Source organism: Camelus bactrianus, chromosome 23 (assembly GCF_048773025.1).
Source record: "Camelus bactrianus isolate YW-2024 breed Bactrian camel chromosome 23, ASM4877302v1, whole genome shotgun sequence".
In the NCBI taxonomy this organism is placed as follows: Eukaryota; Metazoa; Chordata; class Mammalia; order Artiodactyla; family Camelidae; genus Camelus; species Camelus bactrianus.
This window is the reverse complement of record NC_133561.1, coordinates 21,349,043-21,368,640: the sequence shown is the minus strand read 5'-3', so window position 1 is coordinate 21,368,640 and position 19,598 is coordinate 21,349,043. Positions and strand designations below refer to the sequence as shown.

The following is a 19,598-nucleotide window of genomic DNA, read 5'->3' as shown; positions in this document are numbered from 1 at the left end:
GAATAGGCTAAATGAAGCAATAGAGTGGATCAGTGAGCTTGAAGATAGAGTAGTAGAAAGAACAGAAAAGAGAAAAAAGAATGAAAAGAAATGAGGATTGTTCAAGAAACCCCTGGACAACAGCAAGTGCACTGATATTTGCATTATAGGGGTCCCAGAAGGAGACGAGAGAGAGAAAATGTCTGAGAAAATATGTGAAGAGGTAATAGCTGAAAACTTCCCTAACCTGGAAAAGGAAATAGTTACCCAAGTCCAGGAAGCACAGAGAGTCCCATACAGGATTAACCCAAAGAGGAACAAGCCGAGGCACATTGAAATCAAACTGAAAAAAATTAAAGATAAGAAGAAAATATTAAAAGCAGCAAGAGAAAAGCAACAACAACATACAAGGAAACTTCCATAAGGTTATCGGCTGATTTTTCAACAGAAACTCTGCAGACCAGAATAGAGTGGCATGATATATTTAAGTGATGAAAGGGAAAAACCCACAACCAAGAATACTTTACCTAACAAGGCTCTCATTCAGATTTGATGGAGAAATCAAAAGCTTCACAGATAAACAAAAGCTAAAAGAATTCAGCACCACCAAACCAGCTTTACAACATATGCTAAAGGAAATTCTCCAGGTAGAAAAGATAAGGCCACAACTAGAAACAAGAAAATTACAAAATGGGAACACTCATCACGAAAGGCAAATATACAGTAAAGGTAGGAAATCATCCACACACAAACTAATAGGGAAGTTAAAAGACAAAAGTAGTAAAATCATCTGTATCCACAGTAAGTAGTTAAAGATAGAAAAAACAATTAGATGTAAAATATGACATCAAAACCAGTAATTGTGACGGGAGGAGAGCACCAATGAGGATATGTAAAATGCATCTGAAATTAAGAGATCAGCAACTGATGTAAATGTAAATGGATTAAATGCTCTAACCAAAAGACATAGACTGGCTGAATGGATACAAAATCAAGACATGTATATGCTGTCTACAAGAGACCCATTTAAGTGCTAGAGACATACAGGCTGAAAGTGAGGGGATGGAAAAAGCTATTCCATGCAAGTGGAAACCAAAAGAAAGCTGGAGTAGCAATACTTATATCATACAAAGTAGATTTTAAAATAAAGATGGGTACAAGAGACAAAGAAGGATACTACATAATGAGCAAAGGATCAATTCAAGAAGATATCACAATTATGAGTATATATGCACCCAAGATAGGAAACCTCAATATACAAGGCAAACTATTAACAGACAAAAAGAGAAATTCATAGTAACACAATAATAGTGAAGAACCTCAACACCTCTCTGACATCTATGGACAGATCATCCAGACAGAAAATCAATAAGGTAGTAGAAGACTTAAATGACACATTAGACCAGATTGACATAATATTTATAGAGCATTCCATCTGAAAGCAGCATAATACACATACTTCTCAAGTGCACATGGAACATTCTTCAGGATAGATCACATGCTGGCCCACAAAGCAAGCCTTGGTAAATTGAATAAAACTGAAATCATATCAAGCATCTTTTTGATCACAATGCTACGAGATTAGAAATCAACTACAGGAAAAAAACTTCAAAAACCACAAACATATGGAGGCTAAACAATATGCTACTAAACAACCAATGAAACACTGAAGAAATTTAAAAGGAAATCAAAAAATGATTAGAGACAAATGAAAACAAAAACATGACAATCCAGAACCTCTGGGACATGGCAAAAGCAGTTTCAAGAAGGAAGTTTATGGCAATTCAAGCTTACCTCAGGAAACAAGAAAGATCTTAAATAAACAATCTAACCTTACACCTAAGGCAATTAGAGAAAGAACAAACAAAGCCTAAAGTTAGTAGAAGGAAAGAAATCATAAAGATTAGAGCAGAAATAAACGAAATAGAGAATTAAAAAAAATAAGAAAGATCAATGAAACTAAGAGGTGGTTCTTTGAAAAGATAACTAAAATTGATAAACCTTTAGGCAGATTCATCAAGAAAAAAGGGGTGAGGGCCCCAATTAATAAAATCAGAAATGAAAAAGAAGTTAAGAATAAGGTAGAGGGTGGGAAGGGATAGACTGGGATTTCAAAATTGTAGAATAGATTACACTGTATAGCACAGGGAAATATACACAAAATGTTATGATAACTCACAGAGAAAAAAATGTGACAATGAGTGTGTATATGTCCATGAATAACTGAAAAATTGTGCTGAACACTGGAATTTGACACAACACTGTAAAATGATTATAAATCAATAAAAAATGTTAAAAAAAAAAGAAGTTAAGCTGACAACACAGAAATACAAGGGTTCATAAGAGGCTAATATGAGCAACTGCATGCCAACAAAAAAAGACAACCTAGAAGAAATGGATAATTTCTTATAAAGGTACAATCTTCTAAGACTGAACCAGGGAGAAATAGAAAATACAAATAGACAAATTACCAGCACTGAAATTGAATCAGTAATTTAAGAACTCCCAACAAACAAAAGTCCAAGACCTGATGGCTTCACAGGTGAATTCTACCAAACATTTAGAGAAGAGTTAACATCTATCCTTCTGAAACTATCCCAAAAACTTGCAGAGGAAAGAACACTTCTGAACTCATTCTATGAGGCCACCATCACCCTGATACCAAAACCATAAAAAGATATCACAATTAAATAAAATTAAAGTCCAATATCATTTATGAATATAGATGCAAAAATCCTCAACAAAATAGTAGCAAATCAACTCCAACAATGTATTTAAAAGATCATACACCATAATCAAGTGGGACTCATCCCAGACATGCAAGGATTTTTCAATATCTGCAAATCAATCAGTGTGATACACCACATTAGTACACTGAAGAATAAAAACCATATGGTCATCTCAATAGATGCAGAAAAAGCTTTTGATAAAATTTCACATCCATTTATGCTAAAAACTCTCCAGAGAGTGGGCATAGAGGGAACATACCTCAATATTATAAAGGTCATATATGACAAACTGACATCTAACATCACACTCAATGGTGAAAAGCTGAAAGCATTTCCTCTAAGATCAGGAACAAGACAAAGATGCCCACTCTTGCCACTTTTATTTAATATAATCTTGGAAGTCTTAGTCAAAAAAATCAGATGAGAAAAAGAAATAAAAGGAATCCAAATTGGAAAAAAAGAAGTAAAACTGTCACCATTTGCAGATGACACAATACTATAAACAGAAAATCCCAAAGACTGTACCAGCTACCAGAAAACTACTAGAGCTCATCAGTGAATTCAGCAAAGTTGGAGGATACAAAATTAACATACAGAAATCAGTTGCATTTCTATACATGAATGACAAAATATCAGAAAAAAATTAAGGAAAAACTCCCATTTCCCACTGCATCAAATTTGATACCTAGGAATAAACCTACCTAAGGAGGCAAAAGACCTATACTCTGAAAACTATAAGACACTGATGAAAGAAACTGAAGATGACACAAATAGATGGAAAGATACACTGTGTTCTTGAATTTGAAGAATCAATTTTGTTAAAATTGTTACTACCCAAAGCAATATACAGATTCAGTGCAATCTATATCAAATTACCAATGACATTTTTCACAGAGCTGAAACAAAAAATGTTAAAATTTGTATGGAAACACAAAAGACCCCATATAGCCAAAACTATCTTGAGAAAGAACAACAAAGCTGGAGGAATCATACTCTCTGGCTTCAGACTAACTACAAAGCTACAGTAATCAAAGCAGAGTGGTACTGGCACAAAACCAGATACATAGATCAATGGAACAGGATAGAAAGTCCAGAAATAAATCCACACACTAATGGTCAATTAATCTGACAACAGAGACAAGAATATACAATGCAGAAAAGACAGTCTCTTCAATAAATGGTGCTGGGGAAACTGGACAGCTACATGTAAAAGAATAAAATTAGAACAGTCTCTAACACCATATACAAAAATAAACTCAAAATGGATTAAAGACCTAAATGTAAGACCAGATACTATAAAACCCCTATAGGAAAACATAGGCAGGACACTCTGACATAAATTGCAGCAATATTTTTTATACTCCTATACTGGAATTAAAAGCAAAAATAAACAAATGGGACTTAGTTATACTTAAAAGCTTTTGCACATCTAAGGATACCATAAACAAAATGAAAAGATAATCTACAGAATGGGAGAAAATATTTGCCAATGATGCATCTGACAAGGGACTAATTTCCAAAATATACAAACAGCTCATACAGTTTAATATCAAAAAACAAACAAAAAACAAGCACTTCAATTAAAAAATGGGCAAAAGACCTAAATAGATGTTTCTTCAAAGAAGACATCCACATGGCCATCAGGCACATGAAAAGATGCTCAACGTTATTAATTATTAGAGAAATTCAAATCAAAACTACAATGAGGTATCACCTCACACCAGTCAGAATGGCAATCATTAAAAGGGTTGCAAATGATAAATTCTGGAAAGGGTGTGGAGAAAAAGGAAACTTGGTAGGAATATGAGCTGGTGCAGCCACTATGAAAAACAGTATGAAGGTTCCTTAAAAAACTAAAAATAGTTACCATACCATCCAGCAAGCCCACTCCTGGGCATATATCTGGAGAAAAACTGTATTTCAAAAAGACACATGCACTTGTCACAGCAGCACTATTCACAATAGCCAAGACAGGGAAATAACCTAAATGTCCATGGGTAGATAACTGGATAAAGAAGATGTGGTATATATGTAATACAATGGAACATTACTCAGCCATAAAAAAGAATAAAATGTCATTTGCAGGAACATGAATGGACCTAGAGATTATCATATTAAGTGAATAAGTGAGACAGAGAAAGACAAATATCATATGATGTTGCTTATATGTGAAATCTAAATATATATAGACATAGAGAACAAACTGTGGTTACCAGGGGGCAAGGAGTGGGGGGAGGGGTGTGGATTAGGAGTTAGAGATTAATAGATACACACTGCTATATATAAAATAGATAAACAACAAGGACCTACTATATAGCACAGGGAACCATATTCAATTTCTTACAATGGGCTCTAATGGAAAAGAATCTAAAAAATATATATGTATGTATATATATAACTGAATCACTTTGCTGTACACATGAAACTAACATTGTAAACTGACTACACTACAATAAAAAATAAGAATTAAAAAAGAAGGTAATTATGAAATAAAATTCATATTTTATGGCAAGACAAGAAAACTTTAAACATAAAAAAATTCTTCTCTGCCCTTTGATCTCCTCTTCCCACACTGTGCTCTGTGTGCTGCTTTATGCATTGACCAAAACTCCCTCATCAGGAGGAATACCTGCTCAGCTCAAAAAAGCACCATTCTCCTAGCATCAACAAGACAACTCCTTAAAAGATAACATTCCTTCTTGATCTTGTAAGGGTCACATGCACAGCCATTAGAAAGAGCTTATATTCCCCTAGTGGTATGTGTATTCCAATTTGAAGACAACAGTCTATAAAATCTAATCTCATTGGCATATTATCAAGATTGCTTAATCTTGCCACATTGCTTATATTAGGATATACACCATGCCTCAAACTACCAGCCACGGTAAAAAGTGGCTGCTTTGAGTTTGCTGTTCCCTCTGCCTGCAATTATGACAAAGATCTCATTCATAGTCTGGAGAAGAAGACAGACGTGTAAGCAAATAATTACAGGAATGTGGTAAGTGCTGAAACAGAGCTCTGTCTAGGGAGCTCGAGAATGCAATAAACAAAGTATTTATCTCTGCCTAGGGTAATACTGGGGAAGATTTTAAGAAAAAAAAAATTGAATTGATGAGTGAGAGGGATTTATCAAGTTGACAAAGGTGAAGATATTTCAAAGCCAAAGATACAGTGTCTAGAAAAACAAGGACGTGAAAAAGTGGTGTTCAAATGTTGACTCTGTGCATCAGTTTGAGTCCAGTAAAGTTCTTTGTGATACAGCTTGAAGATTATGCATTACTTACAACATTTATCAACAAACATGCACACACAATATGTCAGGCACCGTGCTAGGCAACAGAAAAACAAAGATGCATTATAAATAGAGAAATAAACAATTATGAAACAATACTATAAATTCTATGATAGAGGAAGGTTTTTGAGGCCAAAGTCCTGGATTCAATTCCAGTTTCTATACATAATTACTATGACTCTGGGAAAATTACTATGACTCTTTGAATCTCAATTTGCTCACCAGTAGAATAGGAATAATTGTACCAAAGTGCTGTCTCATGGTGTGTGTGTGTGTGTGTGTGTGCGTGCACAATAATGAGAATATAAATGTAGTTACTAAAATGGCAGTATATATGGTATCATTATTATTATTATTATTGAATATTTGAGTATCTGGGATCAAAACTGTGTTAGGTGGTAGAAAGTTAGCAGAAGGCACAGGAGTGGGAAGAACTCTGGAGCTTAAATCTGATTCTATTTATATGTACAATTGTTTGAGAACCAAGTTATTTCCTCCTTTGGCCACTAGATGTCCACACTGAATAGCTTCAACGGCCTAGACTCTGGACTTTTACTCTAGTGCACTTTCTCCAAGTTGGCACTACGGACATTTTGAGCTGGATAACTCCTGTGGAGAAGCTGTCTTGTGCCTCAAAGGATGTTTACCAGAACTCCTGCCCTCTACCTACTAGATGCCAATATCACCCCCTTCTCAGTTTTGACAACAAAAATGTCTCCAGATGTTGTCAAATGTCCCCTGAAGAGCAAAATCACCCTGGTTTGAGAACCACTGTCTTGATGGGAGAAAATCAGTAAAAGTATTAGATGAAACATTCCATAGATTATTTAAATGTTCCCTACTTTTAAGTAGTTTCATTAACTCACATAGGCTTATCCTAAAACTAATCATCTGCACTAATAATACAAAGACCCAGGAACACAGTTTTGATACGTTGTCCAAGAGAATGTTCCCAGTGGTACTCTGTTCCTTAGCTGGAACCTAGAGGGAAGAAAAGAGGTGCTGGAAGCTGCTCGTTGGTCTTAGTTTTTAGCAAATCTGTTTTGAATGCCTGTGAAATGCAAGACACTGTAGGCAATACACAGGTACAACACACATAGACTGTTTTAAAGGAGATTACAATCTCACGACAAACTATTCTCGTTTTTTGCCTTCTCCTTTTGATAAACACCTGGTTGGTATTTGTGTTTCAACAACAGAAGGCATTACAAATAATGTCATAAAATAGAATTGTTAAAGGAACAGGACATATAGCTCTTATCTCTTTAAAACTTCACTTAAATAATTTTAAGAACTTAACAATCATACTAATTGCCTTAAAAAAAAGATTCCCTGCTCTTCCTCAGCAGTCAGCTCCCCAAATTTCTTTATAATGTGCAGTAAAAATACTGAAATTGGTACAAAAACTTTAACTATGAATTAAACTTAACACATATAATAAAATTAACATAATGATGTAAAATTAATACATCTCCATACTGATTCGCAATATTTCCGTTCTTATTTTTAAATATAAGGGATAAATAAATAAAGGATCAAATAAAAGTCTCAAATATAAATGGGATATTCAAGGGCTTTAATTATATGACCTATAACAAAAATAATTGGCATAAACCCCACTGCACTGATATCCCCTAGGATTCCTATTTATTTAAAACTACAAAATACCTGAAGATGTCTTTCTGACTGAACTACAAACAGGTCTTTATCTTTGCCAACCCTGCACCTCTGAATCCAAAGTCATTCCTTTTCTTCTGATGATGTGTATCCCTTCATTCAAGTTGTTCACAGAGTGTATTAAGGGTTAAATATATATTTAGCAACAAGCAAATGTCAACATTAAGGGACATCAACAGAAATTAATAAAAATACTTTATTATAGAAATGAAGCTCTTGACATAAAAACCAGAAGAAATGGTTTGCTTTGATTTCAGGTGTAAGCTTAAATAATCAACTCCCTCTCTTCCAGTCCAGGTCAGCTCCCTTTAATTACACAAATTGTAATTTATAGGATGATCGTTTACTTGTTGAAAAATAAATGTACTCTAAAATTGTAGAGGCCACCACTTTTAAAATAGTGATTTATGTGCTATGCACTCTTGCATGCAATAAATAACCTGCTTGAGATGAAGGCAAAGCAGAAGTTACATTTCAATTCTAATTAATGGATCTGAATACTTACTAGGAAAGAGTCCAGGCAAGTCATTTAATTCCTCCGAGTCTTCTCTGTAAAATGGATATAAATACCTGCCCTTTCTTACCTTAGTGCCTGAGGTTCATATAAAAAGTGTAGTTGTCAGGAGAAAAAGCAGTACTCCTACAAATGCCGTAGCAGAACCGCTGTCATAATGTTCACGTTAGAGTCAAATTCTTTCAGTTGAATCACTCAGCTTCTTTGTTCATGCCTTACATAAAGCTGGAGGTATGTCCCCTGCTGCTGAACTGTGGATACATTTGGTTATTGGTTAAAAGGGTAAAAACTATACTGGAAATAACACCTCTTGAAAGAGTGAAAATACCGAAATAAAAATTTAAAAATCTTCAGAGAGGAAACAACTACCTCAATGCAATAAAAGCATGACTTCCATTTGTCCTGCTGAAACAAATGTAGGTAAAACTAGTGCTAACCAGAATTTTTCCCTTTTGAAACTTTATGATCTGCTTCTCTTACATTTCTTTATACTTCCTACTCCCTGAGCTCTCAGTGCCTGGGGTTTTGGGGACCCAATCTCTTGTACCTTCTCTTCACTCATCAGTGAAGGCAAGACAGAAAGCTTCTGATTAATTTAAGACTTCTTGATTAACAGAATGTTAGCTGAAATAGATTTCAGAAAATATAAACTGATCAACCTTTTAACTTGTATTAAGCTACTTGTTCCAGACTGTGTAATAAAAGGTCTTGTCACCTCTTTAAAGGAATTCTATGCATCACAAATCAGATTTCTTTTGTTTTTCTTTTCTTTTCAGGGGGAGGAGGTGGCTATAATGGGGAGTATGATGGACAGAAAACATCTTAAATTCTCATTAAGATAAAATAAAATGTATGTCCTTTAACAGACTGGTTCTCAGGTACAAAGGACCTGGCTTATATTTCTATTTCTAATCCCTAGAATAATGTAAACTCATAACCCACAGCTGATATTCCACTGATGTTTGTCGTATTACATCATCTTGATTTGGATCTCTCATACTGACAAGAAGAGGTCTGCCAGCATCCTCAGTACCCTGAGATTTGTCCTTAGCATCAATCTCCCTGAAAGCACTCCCCAGGCTTGGCCACCTCTACCAATCCAAATCCAACCTTCATTTCCCTAGCCTCCAACACTCCCAAAGTAATTATATTCTTCGATCTGGGGACATACTTTAATTAGTAATTATGTCTTCATGATAATGTCCTGGATGCATTAATATCATTTCTATTATTTCCACCTCTGGTGCTGTGCTTTCCATTAAAATACGTATATTTATTTATATATAATTTATACATATTTACTTATACATGTATACATTTATACATGTGTATATACATATACATATGTGTGTGTGTGTGCGCGTGCGTGTGTGTGTGTGTGTGTGTGTGTGTGTAGTCACAGTATATCTTATTTTTTACTGCTGGGCAACTGAGAAAAGGTACAAAATCCATTTTGACGAAGAATTCCTTCCCAGCAAGAGATGGAAAACATTCTGTTTTTGGAGATTATCTCTGACACTAACGTTAAAATATACTAATATATATACGTATACATATATATAAATTTTTCTAATTTAAAGAATTTTAGAAGTTTCTAAGAAATCAAATTTCAACAAATAGTAAACCATTATACCAATTAATCCTTTATTTTTCATTGCACATATCAATATTGTATAGAAAAGAACCTCTTAATGTTAAACTCCAATTACAGTATTTTCTTCTGATTCTTTCCAATGTAGACCTAAATTTTTACACAAATACAATCAGTAAATACAATAATTTATGTTCTAACGTTTTTGAGTCTCATTTAAACATTTTTCCATAAAGTGTTTACAAATATCAATATTATTTAATGCCTACGTAACAGTCTATGAGAGCGATAGCAATACATGAAAATTTACTTATCCAGTTCCCAATTACTGGGCTTTTTTTTTTTTCTTAACCCAAATGGAATCTCCAGAAACATCTTTATACAAATAACTTTTTTCTTCTTTTAAAATATTTTCCTGGACATATGCTATTCAGAGTGAGTTAAATCTATCAAAAGACAAATTGATTAAAGAGCTCTTATTATATTCTTCTAAACAGCTCTTTAAAAAAAAATAATGCTACTAGTATTAGGATACATGCAATTTTAAAATTTTTTGTTGATCTAATTGCATGAACTAGGTCAAAATTGCTTTAGTTTGCATTTTTAATATTAGGAAATCTGAATACCATTCTAAGAATTGACTTATTTGCATCTTCTCCTTTGAACTTGAATCAAATTTGCCTAGTTAAGCACACAAAGATTTATGGATTTGCATCTACCTTTTAAAAAATAAGAGTCCTTTATCCCTGTGTAAAGCAAGTAGCTTTTATCCCATCTCTTCTTTTGTCTTCTTCCCATCTAGTATACATTTTTCCTTTTGCTTAGTTCATCTCATCTACCTTGTCCATAATTTTCATTGTCATAAAGTTTCTTTTGCACAATTACTGGGATGAGAATTGCAGTCTTTATTTTTACCTTTATACTTAACATTTTAGTTCATCTGGAACTAACTGTTATCATATGTGAAGTGGATCTAATCTCTTTTTTAACACTGATGTCCAGCTAATCTTTCCTCCAGTAGTTACTATATATTTCTTTCCAACTGGGTTATTAGTCTTAAACTTTCTACTCAATACCATAGTGTATTTAGAAAGATGTACTTCCCCCTTTTTCTCCTAAGTTAAAAAGACATATCTTTGTTTATTTTCCTAATTAACTTATCACAATTCTGTCAAATTATATAAAACGTCCAGTTTAATGGTAAGTGGAAATGTGGTAAATCTACATACTAACATCACTCCTTTGGACACAATTTCATTTACATTGATTTAATCCCCACAATAATTCTGCGAAGCAGTATTTCTGTTTTACATATGGTGAAATGGAAGCCAGGTATGATTTTCCCAAGATTACACAACTGGTAAACAGCAAAGTGAGGACTATAACTTTGGTTTTCAGAGTCCCTATTTACTTGTTTTCCACTATACTAGGATATGGTTCCTTCAACTCACTTCTATATAAGCATCTTTCTTAATTTATCCCAATATAGTTGTGTAACTTTAAGTACTTGCATGTATTAATACACAAACATTTTAAACTGTAGTTCATCACTGTTGGAATCTAGAAATAAGATTAATTTTTAAAATTAATCTTTAAAACTTCCTGGATCAGTCTTTTATTGTCAGTACACTTATCCTATAGGTTTCACTAGTTAAAAAACCATGTTAATAGAAAATATTTGTGCTTTCTCTTATCTTTCTCATTTATGAATGCTTACTAAGGTTTTATTACAATGACAAGGTTTTTTGACCATATATAAATAAAAACAGTGCCAAGATTATTTAATTTCTGCTTGAGAAATGTTTCCTATGTTTTCCTAGTAGGAATGATGTTAGTTCTTCATTTTAAGTATTACTTATCACAATGAGAAACCAACAAAATCATTACCAGAGATAATTAAATAAATGATAAATTTTACTAATATTTTTAAAGTTATCTGTAGTTAATACTTTGGATTATTTACTATTTTGTTCTGTTGATATAGATTTGATGATTATGCTATTGAACACCAACCTTATAACCCTGGGTCATAGAAAATTTTCATGTTGTATAGTATTTGCTAGTATTTTGCATTTTGCATCTGTTCAGAATGAGACCCTTTTCAAAATATTTTGACTTCTAGTATTGAGGCCAAATTTGCCTCAAAATGCAAATATTGGCATATCATCTTTCTGATACATAGATATTATTTATCCTTTGAATATTTGAAAAAGTTCACCAGTAAGCCTATTAGGGTAAAACTTCAACTTATCAGAAAATTATACTAGGTTATAATATCCCCTAATTTTTAAAATGCTTTTTATTGGTTATATTTTTTTAAATTTCCAACTTATTCACATTCAAGTAGGAATGTAATATATTCATATTGTTACTTTTTAAAAAACACTTATTTTAATCTAGTCTTAACATTTTTCCTGTTTTCATTATCTTTGGCTCTACCATCTTTTGCAACTTCTCAATGTCTTTTTTCTCAAATTCTTCTGAATAAAAATATTCATGATGTTGAAATTGAAGTTTTTTTCAATAGGTCTGCATTACCTTCACCTCCATTTTATATATCATCTTGAATTTTCATTTTAGTAACTAATTTTTAGGTCTATTTCAGACTTTTCAGTTGTTTTGATAGGTTTATACCTTAGAATCCACCCAATAATACCACTTTGCTATATTCAAAAGACATATATATATATTAATACCAACTCATGGCTTCTCTATTTCCAGTAAGCTGAAAGTTACTTAAATCTTTCTTGTTTCATTTTTTTCACACATAGAGGAGCAACAAGAGACTATTCATAGAGCATACTTTGGTCTAGTAACATGTTACTTTTTTACAACACAATGTTCAAATCAAAAGATACATTAAAAAGCATTACTTTGTTAAAACTTAGACAAATTCTGCTTTAATGAGCTCCACAGTGCTAAATTATACTTACTTTCAATTAACCTTTATTTTCATATTTCTCTGACTCAGTAAGTTGAGACGTCTGTCTACTCTGCTTCACTAGCAATGCTAGACTGGTTTTCATGAGCATCTTTTCGTTCTCCTACAGTACCTACACTCTTCTAATAGTTAAGGTTAGTGGAAAGATTTTGAAATCATGAAAGCCTAGATTCCAGTGTTGGCTCTTCAACAAGCCAGGCTCAGAGCAAATTATTAAGTCTTTATTTCCTCTTTGAAAATGTATTCAATAATATCTGCCTGACAGAGTTGCTGAGAAACTGTAATGAGAGAGCACAGTAAGTGCCTAGCACATTGTAAATGCTTTGTTCAGGACAAAAACTGTAATTAAAGGGCTCACTTCCTATGGGATTATAATTCTCTGTCTGAGGAATGGGAACAGGGACTGGAAGGGAGGGAAGTTTACCTCCGACAGCTCCACAAGCTTACACCCCTGGAGTACAACCAGCTTTCATGACTTCTGATGGTTCTTGGGAAAGAAAAAAAAAAGTTTCTATCCTCCAGATAACACTAAGCGGTAGGAGTTGATTATGAAGGTGGTTACCTCATTATTTGTGGGGTGGGACACAAGCAGAGGGACATGGTAAATCCTCCTTTGATTCACTACTGTCAACTGTAGTTAGTGCTGCTAATTCAAGTGGTGGAGCCAAACAGTACTTCACTTTCATCAAGAAACCTTGGGAAATCTATTTACAAGTGGCTATTAAAAACCATCTGAAATCCCAAGTTAAAAATGCTTCACTCAGTTTCTCCTTCAGAATTTCAGAACAGGCATTCTAAAATATATTTTCCTGGAGCAATTTATTTTTTCTTTTAGCCTCAGTTACTTAGAAATTATTTTCTTTTAGGTGCCAGAGCAGTGCTCTGCAGAAATTTTCTGAAATATTAAAATAGAACTAATCTTTTCCCCTAGATTTTTTTTGGACCAAATCTCCCAAGAATGAGCTCTTCAATTACTAACTGAACTCTCTGACTCTTTTTGCAATGTAGAAGACTACGGTGGCGTCACTGTCTCACTGGTTACAAGGGTCAAGTAGGAGAATTAAGCTGTAGGATGTACTGTAAACATCACCTTCACAAATAAAGGATCATGCAAAACCATTCTTTCAACAATTACAGACAAAAGTATTTTATCATAGTGGCACTTGCATTAGTTGCTATTGCAACTATGTTTATATGTTTATATTATAAACAAAAGACCCACATAAGACTTCCACTGTGTGTGTGTGTTTCACTATTCAGAGGTGGTAGCAACTGTAATAAGCTGCAAAAATAGTTAAAATATTCCTTAGACATTATTGTTCTGTAGACAATAATAAAATCTGAAGATCAGTAGCAGATACAATATGACCTTCCTTTACGCACCACTGCTATTATGGAATCCTCACATACACATCCAGTGCTAAAATAAAGCTAGTCCTGTTTAAGCTTCTGGGTCATGGACCCCATTCTGAAACAGAAAGTAGTCCAATAACCAATAAATCGGTTATTGACAGGTTTACAAAGACATCCAATGACAATGTCTCAAGAAGAATTATAGACAACATCTGCATAGCATTCACTGTATAATCACTCATATAGGAAATTGTCCTTTAAATAAGAATATTCTGATGCCAGGATGAAGGTCCAAAATAGCACTTCCAGTTTGCTTTTTTTCTAATTTTGAAGGTGCTTTCCTGGGCTTTCTAGGTTTTTGCTTCCCTCAGAGGATTCTAGTTTGGCCATTACTATGTTACTGGTTCCAGAAGGCTCTGGCTGCTTGTCATCACCATCAAAGAAAATGTCTTCTGGATTTGGAGGTGGTGGGCAGAATTCCTCACTTGGAAAGATCTCCCGGAATAGTGTTTCAGCTTGCTTGACTGCATGCTCACTTCCTAGTCCACAGTCAGGCCCAGTGCAGACATAAACATTGGAAGGCAAGCCATTATATGAGCTTCTGCTGACTCCTGAGGAATCTCTCATATTAAAATAAAGAGCCCACAAGAGTCTTGGCTTTTTAAGTTCTTCCTTGTCTATCTCTGTTTCAGCATATGGGGTAAATAATTTCTTCACCACTGATTCTAAGTCTTCTCTTGCTGTTTTAGAAGATGAACAGGTCAGATGTACCAGATAGGTGTCTTTCATGCATGTCATGGTTGAAGAACACAATTCAGTGATGCGAACAGCACATGCTCCTGGTTCCACTGGAGGCACTATCAAAACGGAAATCTGCTGATCTGACTCTGCCTTTAGTACAGACTGGTCCGTAATGAGCACTGCCCTGGAGATCTGCTTGTACTGCACATTTAAGCATGTTTCCTCAGAAAGGTAACTATCCTCCACAATGAAATATTTAGCACTTATTCTTCGACCAAAGTGATCTATAATTGCTTTACATCTTCCAGATTCTTTGTCAACTACAAGGCATTGTACTTTATGGCGAAGACAATAGATTCCACCAAAGACTGCACACATTCTGCAGAAACACTGGGGAATTTCGCCTTGGCCATACAAGGGAAGTAAAAAGGGAGTGTTGCCAAACCGTCCAAGACACTGAAGAAAGTTCTTTGTTGCTTTAAGGCCATCTATTGTAGTGCAAGGTGAATCCGACATCATTGCAATTGAGTGTAGTACAAAATGCTGGAGGTTGGGGGTTAATTTTTTGGTTTTTAAGTACTCTGAAAATGAGGACTGCACAAAAGCTTGGTATTCATCAGGATGTTGTTCATAGTCTAAACAAAATGTAAGAAATTTCATTAGCATCCTCTTTTCAACCATCGTGAGATCTTTGCTATTAAAGATATCTGCTCTGGAACAAGGCACCTGTTCTACTTTTCCTTCTCGAAATGCAAGAATCCTAGTGACATTTTTAAATTCTGCATAACGACTAACATTTGATTTGATTAAAAGATCAATTAGCAATCCTTGAGAATAAAGCAGCTTTGACACCAAATCAATATTAAACTTCCTGCCTTCTTTAACTATTTGAGAGTAAGTAATCCTATTTCTCTTTGGTGGATCACTGTTGTCTTCCAAGATAGGTTTGGTTTCGTCTTTAGCTCCATCTGAAACTGTGTGTTTATAAGTTTTATATCTACAATATTCTTTCACCAGGGTTTCTGCTGCATCAGTTACTTCTCCATTGTTTTTTGTAGTGTCTTTGGCAGACATTTCATAGCTACTCACATATAACGGATGTGTTTCTTCAGATAAGCACGCAGAATCCAGAGGTTTAATGAGGGTACTAGATGCGACCCAGGAAGGACTTTTCTGCAGAACATCAGTCTCTTCAATGTTATCATTCACATCTTGACTGGCATAACAGAAAACTTCTGTGTGTTGAATGGTTTCATCCTTCCTGCAAAGAGTGATGGCTTCTTCTGTTTCATAGATCAGGTCTTGCCATGCGGTACTACCTTCTTCCCCAATGTCACTGTTCTGCTGATACTCCTTCAACCAGGAGAGCAATCCTGAAAAGCTGAAACTAGCCCAGTTTCCTCCATAGTAACTTCTTGAGTCAAGATGCAGAACCCTCTGACCACTTCTGGAACATGCAGCTGCAAGGATGGATTCGGGCAAACCTGTCCCTATTACAACCACATCAAACTCTGTTGGGAGACTGTTGGCCATCTTGGGAGGTAGAGTGCCTGGTTACAACTTCTGATGAAGGAAATGTGTATGAGCCCAGGCTGAGGGCTCACATGAGGTGTGAATATGCTGTAATAAAACCCTCCTTGTGATGTTTCAGGTCACTCCAGAAGTACTGAGGCTGCGGGTCCTAGGTGTTACTTAACTGTTACCCTATTATCGTTTTTTTCCCCCTTATAGGTCAGCAGCATAAAAACATGATAAAGTACATCTAATCATACCTCAGAATACTAAAATGAGTGTGTGGTATTCATTTCTGCATTTCATCTTAGCAGTGAATGTCAAAATGTATCACATATGCATTTTGGACTGGAACTCTCCTGTGAAAGAAAAAAAGTCAAGAAAGAATATAATTGTAAACAATATTAAGAGAAAAGTAATTTCATGCAACAGCAATTATAATTCAATGGAGCCCGACTTGTTATGAGGACAGAGCCTCTACTAAAGCAAGTTATTAAATGAATTCTCACATGTTTTCTAATTTTCTGAAAATGAACAAAAGATATAGACTCCCTCAAATCAAGCAATTCAACAATAAAAAATAGACATAAAATCCCACACAAATAAAGAATTAATGTAATACAATTTTATAATTTTTGCTTTTAAGTATGTGAATAAATGATACACAGCTGTGAGCTTAAATTGTAAGAATCGTAACAAATATAACATTTGGGTTTGTCACCACATGGAAAGTTCTTAAGAAAATACTTTTGATAATGCTACAAAGATTTTTGTTCCCCTAAATTTGCCAAGATAAAAGCAGTAATAAATTATCAATAGATTTCAGGATTTTTTTAAAGGAAATTTAAGACCTGAAAAATATACATTTCTATTTCAGATCTTTGTACAAATGAAATTCCTGGAGCTCACCAACAAAAAAAATTTTTTTTTCTTTCTTAAGCTTATAAAATCACATCTTCAATGACACGAGGGGTGGCTCATCCTTCAAACTGTCAAGTCTCAGTGAGACTTAAATTAAGAGTATTGTTGAAAGAAAATTTCAATTAACAATGAAATTCTACTTTAATGAAATCAACTGGCTGCACTGCTAGTTATTTGTTCATTTGAGTTGGGATTCTCTGAGCCATCTGCAATTTCACCTTAGATTTTTGGTGAGCTGGAACCTATAAGGAGGAAAATATAGTAAAAATAGCTCATAGAACACATGCCAGTTTGCATTCTGAGGACCTGAATAAAACTATCTCACTTCCTAGGAAGCAGTCAAAGGTTTACAACAGCTAATGGGCAAGTTAAAAAAAAAAGTTTACACCTGCCACTATGTTAGGTTCCTCTCATTTTAGGAAAGTAATATATGAGTTAGACCTCATCACTGTCTCCAACTTTCACAAAATAATCACTTTTTTTTTTCTTGGATTTCCTGACCCTACGGCCTCTCATTTCTTTCCTCGAAGTGTAAAATTGTCTCTGTTGAATTAAATTAGGAGATGAAAGCAGAGAAGTGAGATGAGCTGGACAGCGGCTCACTTACAAGAGGGTTACAGGGCAGCTGGGACTGCAGGCAGGCTGGGGTTCGGGTGGGCGTGGGGCCTGGTGAGCACAGGAAAGGAAGGACATCAGCGTGCTTAGGAGGAGGAGAGGTGGGGGAGGAGGTGGGATGGGGGTGAGGTCACGGGGAGGAAGTGAGGTCAAGGTGGAGGAAGACAAGTCGGGGGCGGGGGAGCCGGTGAAAGAGGAACAGAGGTGGGGGGAGATGAGGTCAGGAGAGCACCGCCTCGAGCTCGGAGCGCAGGAGGGGGAGGGGACGGGGGCGGGGCCCGTGCAGGAGGCCGCAATGGCGGGAGGTGTCCCCGGGCCACTCACCGGACAGGCTGTTGCTGAAGCTGTCCCACGCGTAGTCCATGGCGCCCCAACCCGCCGCCCCTCAGGCGGGACGCGAAAGCCAGCGCGGCCCTGAGGACAGACGGCAGCAGGCGGCCCAGGCGGACTTGAGCACCGGAGGCGGGCGGGGCTGCGGAGCCGCGGGAACTTGAGGCAGGTGAGCACCGGCAGGTTGCTGCCGGCCCGCTGGAAGCCCCACGGAGCCCAGCAGCAGGGCTAGGCGCTCGTAGGCGCTCTGGCTGACAGGCGAAGGGAGGTTCGGCTGCCCAGGCCTCGGCCACTCGGCGCCCTCCGCGCCGCCACGCCTCCCATTGTGCCTGCCTGGCGCCCGCGCTCTTGGCCGGGGTGGGGCGCCGGGCGCTCTGAGGTACCCGTCGGCCCCTTTGGCCACGGCGCAGGTCGCAAGACGCCGCTCAGACCCCGCCCCGCCCCGCCCCCGGCGTGCCTCCTAACCCCGCCCCTTCCCGTCACTGCAGCCCCGCCCAAACGCAGCTCGTAGTCCCGCCCTCCCCGACGTGCCTCCTAACCCCGCCCCTTCTTGTCGTAGCAGCTTCCCCGCTAGGCAGGTTCGGTGCCTCGCACCCCTTCATGACCTGATCCCACCCTTGTAGACGGTGAGACCCCGCAGGCAGATCATCTGCAGTGGCTCATCACTGAGGAGCCCCCCTCACCCAGCAGGAAGGCTGCTGGGCGTTGACCACTCACTCACTCATTCAGGAACATTATGGGCGCCTGGCCCACCACGTGCTCATGTAGGGGGTTACACGAGGGGCCCCCGCCCTTGGCTTTGCCTTCCTCAGGAAACTGTTATGACCCGGTGCCAGCCGGTGTCGCACACTTAATGCAAGCCCTGGCCACACCCTGCCCATATGGGCCTTCCTGTCCATCCTGCAGTAGCAGGCGATACACCCTGTCACTGAGGCCCTCACTGCGGAGAGACCCAGGCTGCGCCCTCAAGCTCCAGCCCACATCTAGCAGGTGCAGAGAGGTGGATGCTATACTCGGAGCAGCACATTTCCTCTGGCCCTTTACCCAGTGAAAATAGCAGCCAAGTCAAGCACAGGTCCGTGAACTGATCAGTCTCTGCAGGGCTGTACTGTTGCATCTGCACAGGCCCCAAAAAGCCCCAAGAGGGATGCAGTCTGGAGCCAGACCTGCAGGCTGTCCTGGGCACTGCTGGCCAGCAGAGTGTCTGTGCAAGAGCAAAGGAACTGCCCTTTATGAGGGTATGTGCCTCTCCACCTCTAAAAGACCCATAAAGAATGACTAGCCTCAGGGAACCCCCATTCCAAGTTCCTTGGAGGTAAAATCTAATCATTGGGTGGGGTTGCTTTCCATCATGGTGCATTGAGCAATAGCTAAGGGACAGTGTGCTCTGCCTTAAAAATCTT

At 37.1% G+C, this 19,598-nt stretch overlaps 1 protein-coding gene across 1 annotated transcript; it reads right to left on the bottom strand.

Annotated features, from left to right (window-relative positions):
• Positions 1-9,811: 9,811 nt before the first annotated feature.
• On the bottom strand, positions 9,812-18,328 carry CHML (CHM like Rab escort protein). Its single transcript, XM_074351779.1, has 2 exons — positions 18,190-18,328; positions 9,812-16,688 (listed from the first exon to the last, which is right to left on the bottom strand). Exon 2 carries the CDS (start codon positions 16,348-16,350, stop codon positions 14,398-14,400), a length of 1,953 nt encoding a protein of 650 aa, XP_074207880.1. The 5' UTR covers positions 16,351-16,688; positions 18,190-18,328; the 3' UTR covers positions 9,812-14,397.
• Between the last annotated feature and the right edge of the window lie 1,270 nt (positions 18,329-19,598).